Below are 7452 nucleotides of genomic sequence, written 5' to 3' on the forward strand. Positions count from 1 at the left end.
GACATTCTCAGTCTACTTTCAGAAAACCCCCAACAGTCCATCCGTCATCAGAACCGAACTGAACGGGGCGGGGGGCGAAAACCCTGACTGAACAGACCTGACCTCGCTTGACCTGACCTGACTGACCGACTGACTGGTTTCCGCTTGGGGCTCGCTTTGGCACCGTCACATTCGACTTGCACCCTGCTGGTAGAGTCGCGCCTGGCCTCTGTGGCGGTGGGCGTTGAACGAGAGGGCGGCGAATGGCGGACGCGGCGGAGAACAGCGTCCTGTTTGTCTCCATCATTGCCATCTACGCGAGCCTGGTGAGTGCGTGCGTTGACCCAGCAAGTCATGTGTGTGCAGGCTCGAGTTCGTTTGTTGACTTGACTTGACTTGAACTGACCGATTCCGCTGCCGCTGCTGCTGCATTGCGTTGTTTTTTTTTCTTCTAGGGATTCTTCATTGTCTTCATATGGGCGTACCGACAACGCAAACGCCTCGCTTCTCGACAGCGAGCACCTCAGCGGTGTATGCCACTCGCATGGGGCGATTTAACAAGTGCAAGTTTGATATTATTCGCTTTGTCGACTTTGTTATCGCATTTGTGCTCAACTTCTGTTTTGAGTGGATGGATTCGTGCTCAACTTCTGCACACGTTCTGCTGTGAAACAGTTTGAAAACCAATTCGTAATAGCAGCACTGCAAGAAACAGCTGCCACCAAGATTGAACCGCAACCACATCACGCTTCAAGAAATCCAGGCTGGCGTTTAGTCGGTGGGTATTGTGTTTTTGTGTGCTTTTGCAGTTTTCGAACTTGCGGGTCAACTCATCGCGGAACCATCGCATGGGCGCCAATTTGCAGCGGACGACCAAGGCAACATGATTGAGCAAAATTATCAGCAAGATATGGCGCGTGCGCTCGATTCGCTGGGTAAAGTGTTTTGTTTGTTTTGTTGTTATTTTTTTTTTTGTTTGTTTGTTTGTTTGTTTGTTTGTGTTGCGTGTTCGTTCATTCACTGGCATCTCACTTGCTTTCTATATGCGCTTGATGGGTTTATTGCATGTGATGGTTGTTTTTCTTGTTTGTGTTAGCCGAGATTGCGGCACATACGACGCGTCTTGACGAAACGTCCCGGCGATCGTGCGAGATATTTGCAGGCGCTTTGCCAACATGCGCCGCCGCTGGCGAGCCATTCTGGTGTTGCGCGAGCCATTAGTACTCAGTTTGAGCAATCTCGATTGGGAGCTGCGGAGGTCGAGCTTCACGAGTTTGACAAGTTCATGCGCTCTGTCAGCACGCTCAGCTCGTTGTTGTCGTTCGATCAAACTCGCACTGCAACCAGTCACGCGCATTTTGCCCACCGCCATCATTGAGCCAAGCTTTTTCGTGAAAGCATCAGCTGAAACTCTTCTTTGAGGCCTGCTATCTCTATGCGCACAGTATTGCGCTTTGGTCAATAAAATTGAGTGCATGGTGTTTGAAATGACGAGCGTTGGTGATGCAAATGCCTAGCGTGGTTGGGAACTAAATGCAGAGACAACGAGACGAAAAGTATAGAGAACAAAGTTGCATTGGGATGCAGGTGGACGACCAAAACTTTTGACATCGGCACATGTCCGTTGCCTTGGATAACCTTCACATCAGCATCTGGCCAATATCGCGAACAGACCCATCCTGACGCTGCGAGACAAAGAAGGCCGAAAGCTCGGTGAAGCGCGGGCGTTGCGCTGGCTCTGCGTCCCAGCACTTCGTCATGGTTGAGAACACGTCGGCTGGGCACGTCGCCGGTTGCTCAAGCCGCCGCCCGCTCTCCAAGAACACGAGAAGGTCGGGCCCCCGCTTGGCGCCATAGGGCACCTGGCCATAGGAGAAGACCTCCCAGGCCACGACGCCGAACGACCACACATCGGACTGGCTGGAGAACTTGCGGAAGAGGATGGACTCGATCGCCATCCACTTGATTGGCAGTTGGCCCTTGGTTTCGACCCTGTAGTAGTTCTTCTCGTCACCGAGCTCGCGCGACAAACCAAAGTCCGAGATCTTGACGGAAAGGCCCGCGCCAACAAGACAGTTGCGGGCCGCCAGGTCACGGTGCACAAATCGAATGCTTTCGAGGTAGGCCATGCCGTCGGCGATCTGCGCAAGGACGTGGAAAGACTCGGCGAGGGTCCAAGGCATGCCAGTTTCGTTCGACTTGACGAGGAGACCGCGCAGATCGCCGTACGGGATGAACTCGAGCACAAGCATGTTGGGCTCGGCCTCAAGGAGCGCAGCGACGGCGCGCACCACGCACGGGTTGTCGAACTGGCTCATCATTCGCGCCTCGGCGACAAAGTCGCGGCGAGACTTGCCATCGGCACCCTCTTTGAGCACCTTCACAGCGACTTGCAGTCCGGGGTGCTTGGGATTGACGAGCTGAGCCGCGGCAGGTGGGACGGACGTGTGAGCCAGCAGGCCGGCGCGAACCACGCCGAACGCACCCTTGCCGAGCTCGGCGCCCAAGACCAAGGCATTCCGAATCGAGCGGCTGTGTGGGGAGCTGGTGTCATAGATGCGCTCGGCGGCGATCGACACATTTGAGACCTCTTCAATGGGGCTGTCTGCCACAGATGGGCGTGGGCAAGCAACCCGCGCGTACATTTCGCTGTCATCGGTCGCGGAGAGCGTCGATGGCTTGTCCTGCATCGACACGGCACTGCGGGTCGCGAGTTCGACGAAGCGATCGCCTTCCTTGCCCGCGCGCCGACGACGCCGAAAAAGCACGACAGCCACCACGACGACGATCACGGCCAGCACCCCGCCGATTGCTGCGCCGATTGCAGCACCCGGGGAACTGCCATTGTCGCGCGGTGCGTTGGCCAGCCGAGACGACTCTGCAACGGCGATGGATACTGACTTTGCCGACGAGGCCGACTGGACTGAAGCATAGACGGCCTCCGAAGCAGCAGATGCAGCAGACGCAGTAGACGCGGCCTGTGAAGCAGCCGTTGCAGCAGACGCAGCAGAGGCGACTGATGCGACGGTTGCTGGGTGTGGCGTACACGTGCCGCCAGCCCCGACGATTTCTCCCGCGCCGCAAAAGCCAAGACGCAAGACTTCGAATACTGTCGCGTTTGTCCGAAGCAAGTAGATGCTCCGCGTCGCCATGTCAAAGGCCGTCCCGCGACCCTGCAGTGGTGGGGATGGGACGGCGGCGTCAAGCAAAGTCGTGAAGAGGAGCGCGCCCGAGGACTTGTTGAAGGCGAGCGCTTGCAAACCCACGTTCGCAAACGTGCCGAACGCCAAGAACCAGACCGGGTGATCAGCCGCGGTTAACGTTGCGTCCTGCACGTTGGGTACCTCAGTCTCCCAGTCAAGTGCGCCAGTCTCGCAGTCGAGACGCCCGAGCCAAGCGACGCCTTGCTTCGCTGCCGACAGGTAGATTTTGCAACGCGAGGTTTCAGTGTCGTTCACGGTGAAGATGCTCTGCACATCCGACAAGCTCGTCGGAGCCGGCAGCTGCATCCGCCAGCGCCACGCCCGGGTCTGCAGCTGGAGGTCGTACTTGACGACGTACGGGGTAAGCTGATCGCCAGTGTCTCCAAATCCGGTCGAGCGCGCCTGACCGGCAATGAAGACACTGTTGCCAAAGAAGACAATGGCGTTGCAGTGCGATGAGTGACCATTCGCGGGGCTGGACCAGTCCTGTCCAGTTTCCATGACTCGCGACATCAAACTCATACTCGCGTCGTATCGCGCGACAAAGTAGTAGAAATCAGGATCCCACGACGCTGTTGCGCCGTCGCCACATGCAAAGTACGTTCCATCGGTGTGTCGGGTGCCTCCACCAAAGCCTTCGTAGCCTTGTACGGCGTACATGGTGGTAGATACATAGCCGGTGGAAGACAGGGTCGCGCCGTTGAATCTGTCCAGGTGGGAAGCCACGGGTCAGTTGTAGAGCATGACAGCAACAGCAGAAAACATCTCACTCCCATACCGCTGAAGACAGCCTTTGGGTTCGTCGTAGCCCACCGTGTCAGTTGCGCCACATTGCGCCAGAGTAGCGTCAACGGGCATTGAATCTTGCCCAATCGCGCCTCCAACAATGACTTCGCCGTTGACAGCAGCAAAAACGAGCGAAACCGAGAACTCGCGCCCTGCCACCAGGCACGCACGCAAGCAGCTCTTCCGTCTCGCCACAATATCACTAAGCCATATGGCATGTATTTGCTATCGAAGCAATGGGCGGCTGTCGCAGCGTCAGCGAACTTTTTCGTCATGTTTAGAACCAGCTCAAAAAAAACGAAAAAAACGAAAAAAAAAAGAAAAAAAAAAAAAGAAAAAAGACCCCCAACAACATGTCCTCAATGCTATGCAAGCCAGATGCCTCATGCTTGTCTCATCCGGAACAAGAGGTGGTGAGGACTACGATGACACAGAGTGCATTGTCAGGCCGAGAAACTCACAAGCGAACAAGACCGAAAGAGAAGCAAAGCGAACAAGAAAAAAAATATCGAATGATTTTGTTGACCTGAGTTTTTGTTTTGTTTTGTTTTGTTTTTTTGTTTTTTTCGCTTAATGACTTTGTTGTGTTTGTGTTTTTTCGAATGACTCACGTCATCTCATTTGCAACTCGCAGAAAGGCTAAGAGAAATGTAATCCCCTTTTCAAACGAATTCAAAAGAAGAGGACATGTCCTCGATCGTTGAAATATTTCTATTTTGTCAAACCATACAGTAGAGGGGGGTCGCCTGAATATGAACAAAAAGTGTTCGCTGGACTACATTAGGGTTTTCCGTTTGAATATGAACACACTGGTATTTGCGTCACAAGTCGACTTCGTGGTCTCTGATCTGCTCCCCAGTTTGAATTTATAATAAAGTCATTCTTTTTTATCGATGGCGGGTGCATCCGAGGCGGCAACTCGGTGTCTCGCGTGGCTGCAGGCAGTGAAGGCTGCGCCCGAAGGAGAAAAGCACAATGTTGCCGTCGCAGTCGCTCTCAAGCTTGTCTACCAAGACTCTGTGACCCTTCAAGGGGGCGAAATCTATCGCCCTACAGGCTGGACAACACGGGCCATAGCCGCGCGGCTGGCGGAACAGGGCTATCAGTGCGGTCACACCACAGTTCATGGTTGGAAAACGAAACACGCTGATTCGGCCGAGTGGATTCGTTCCAGCCCGCTCGATCAGGTGCTCCAGCTCGTCAAGGAGAGCCCATCGTGCGGAGGACAGAGCATTTTCACTGAAGATGAACTGGAGTACTGTATCCGGCTGCTGGAGGGGTTTGCCCGGGCTGGGCAGTGTCTCAACCAGAAGCAGGCGGGCGCTTATCTTGTGAAACTCTCACGCCTCCCGCGCATGTCGGGCGCCCCGCGTCGCCAGTTCGCCGGCAGTCTGCCGAGCCATGAATGGTGGAATGCCTTTCTGCGCGATGCTCGCGGGCGCCTAGCCATCCGCAAGGGTCGAACGCTGGAGCTCACCAGGATTGCCGCTTTACAAGCTGAAACACTCGATTGCCTCCCCGGACTTTTGAAACAGCTGTTCGATGAGCATCCGCTTCTTGTGGAGGAGCCCGGTCGGATTTCCAACATGGACGAGACAGAAATCACGACCCGTTTTTTTGCGGGTCGTGTCATTTGCACTCCCTCGTCAGACACGCGTTCTGCGGTCGTTCAAGGGGGGCACCAGCATTCACTCGGGGCGCACATCACGGGCGTTTTCACCATCTGCGCTGATGGCTCATCCCCGCCCTTGCCTATGATCATCTTCTCGAAAAACAACAAGATACGCAGCGCGACAGCAGATGTGGGTGACAATAAGGCTGTATTTGAAGTCTCGCCAAACGGCTACATGACAAAAGAGCTGTTTCACAAGTACCTCTCGTCCTGGGAAGAAGCCATGCGTGCAAAGTACACAACAGGGCCATTGCTTCTCGTCATGGATGGGTCGTCGACGCACCAGCTGTCGGCTGACGTGCTTGCGCGCTTTCTGGAAAGCGACATCCACGTCCTTGTCCTACCCGCGCACACAAGCACTGAATCGCAGCCGCTGGACCGCACAGTGTTTGGATTCTTCAAAACCACTTTGCAAACCCTTTACAAGCAGGCGATTGAGTCCAAGGCGTTCGAGAACGACGACAAGATGAGAGTTCATTGCGCCCTGCTCGCTTGGGACAGGGTGATGAGAAGAAAGCGATGCATCCGGGCAGGATTTCGACTGACTGGCATCTGGCCGCTTGATGAGACGCTCTACAAGTCGTGGATACTGAATCCAACCCCTCCTGCATCGGAACTCGAGCTGGACCTGCTTGATACAGATTCAACTCCGACCGCCCCGCTTCCATCCCTGGATCGACAGAACACTCCTCCGGTGATCGATTCAGCCGTCATTACGCCTGTTCTCACTCGGAGCAAGTCCTCGTCCCGTTCCTCCGACGCGGAGGCCTCCACCTCCAGCACTCCGTCAGCGTCCGGGTCGCCCTCGTTTGTACAGTCCGTCTCGCAGCTGGTTGCCATCCAAGATATTTCTAGCGTGGCCCTCAGCAACATCTCTACCTCACCTCTCGAGAAGGACAAGCGATACATCGAGCATGAGGCCTTCGGGGCAATCCGCAAACTTACAGGAGTTACGCTCACGTTCCAAGATGTCGTCACGACGGTCAAGTTTTCTCTCTCACTGCCGGCACATCCTACGCACAAGGCTAAACCGGCTCCGGCCTACATTGCGACGACACCTGAAAGGCTGCAGTCGACCCTGGCGAAGGAGGCCGCCGCGGCGGAGAAGGAGCGCAAAGAAAGCCGACTGTTGCCTGCCCGCTTGGAATACCAATCAAGGGTTGCCGCGTACGAAAACGAAAAGCAAAGGTTGATCACGGCTATCGCAGCGTTGGATGCGCAGCTTCGTGAGCTTCAAACACAGACGGTAAATCCGTTGCAGCAGATGACCATTGACAACACTCAGCTTCAACGCCAACTGACAGAGATTCAACTCAGCCAGCTCAAGCAGCCGAAACGTGGCTATGGTGGTCGCAAAACAACGTCACACCTGGGTCCCAAGACGGCGTCGCGGTCGAAGAGGCTGTCGCGCAGCGCAGAGCCAGTGAGAACTGCTGCAGCACAGGACAGCTCCTCTGAAGATTCGGACCGCGAAGACGACGAGGATCAGAGCGACTGGGACTCCGACGATTCCAGACTAGGTCAAGTGCGGCGGACTGGCACACAGAGCGAGAGCGACGTGGAGTTTGATCTCAGCCCGGCTGAAAAGCGGAATATGGCGGAAAATGTTCGCCTGCGTCCAATGCGCCGAGCCCGCGAGCAGGCACCCGATCATGATGATGATGCACCCGGTCGTATTTCGCAACGAGCGCGCCTCGATAGTCCCGATCAGGCTGTGCAGGCGCCTCCCGCGCTGGTGGATCTGTCGCACCGGCCAAATCACCTTGGCTTTGTCCCCGCGATGTTCCCGTCCCAACACCTGTTCATCCAATA

The 7452-nt window shown here is 55.5% G+C and overlaps 3 protein-coding genes across 4 annotated transcripts; 2 read left to right on the forward strand and 1 right to left on the reverse strand.

The window, feature by feature from the left end:
• The first annotated feature begins 21 nt into the window (after positions 1–21).
• On the forward strand, positions 22–1467 carry CAOG_08353 (hypothetical protein). Its single transcript, XM_004340785.1, has 5 exons — positions 22–305; positions 435–542; positions 655–757; positions 846–914; positions 1076–1467. The coding sequence occupies exons 1-5, from the start codon at positions 243–245 to the stop codon at positions 1198–1200; spliced, it is 468 nt and encodes a 155-aa protein (XP_004340833.1). The 5' UTR covers positions 22–242; the 3' UTR covers positions 1201–1467.
• A 7-nt stretch (positions 1468–1474) lies between these two features.
• Positions 1475–4505, reverse strand: CAOG_08354. 2 transcript variants are annotated; one of them, XM_011272648.1, is made up of 3 exons: positions 4430–4505; positions 3961–4212; positions 1483–3888 (listed from the first exon to the last, which is right to left on the reverse strand). In XM_011272648.1, exons 2-3 carry the CDS (start codon positions 4038–4040, stop codon positions 1620–1622), a joined length of 2349 nt encoding a protein of 782 aa, XP_011270950.1. In that variant the 5' UTR covers positions 4041–4212; positions 4430–4505; the 3' UTR covers positions 1483–1619. The 2 variants fall into 2 exon arrangements, with proteins under 2 accessions (XP_004340834.2, XP_011270950.1); XM_004340786.2 differs by lacking the exon at positions 4430–4505 and having other exon boundaries at positions 1475–3888; positions 3961–4295.
• Positions 4506–4861: 356 nt separating this feature from the next.
• On the forward strand, positions 4862–7422 carry CAOG_09237 (hypothetical protein; the record flags this gene model as incomplete). Its single annotated transcript, XM_011272649.1, has 1 exon — positions 4862–7422. A coding segment is annotated over one exon (2561 nt), but the record flags the coding sequence as incomplete, so codon positions are not given.
• Positions 7423–7452: the final 30 nt, after the last annotated feature.

The sequence above is a fragment of the Capsaspora owczarzaki genome (genome assembly GCF_000151315.2).
Source record: "Capsaspora owczarzaki ATCC 30864 unplaced genomic scaffold supercont2.52, whole genome shotgun sequence".
Lineage (NCBI taxonomy): Eukaryota > Filasterea > Ministeriida > Capsasporidae > Capsaspora > Capsaspora owczarzaki.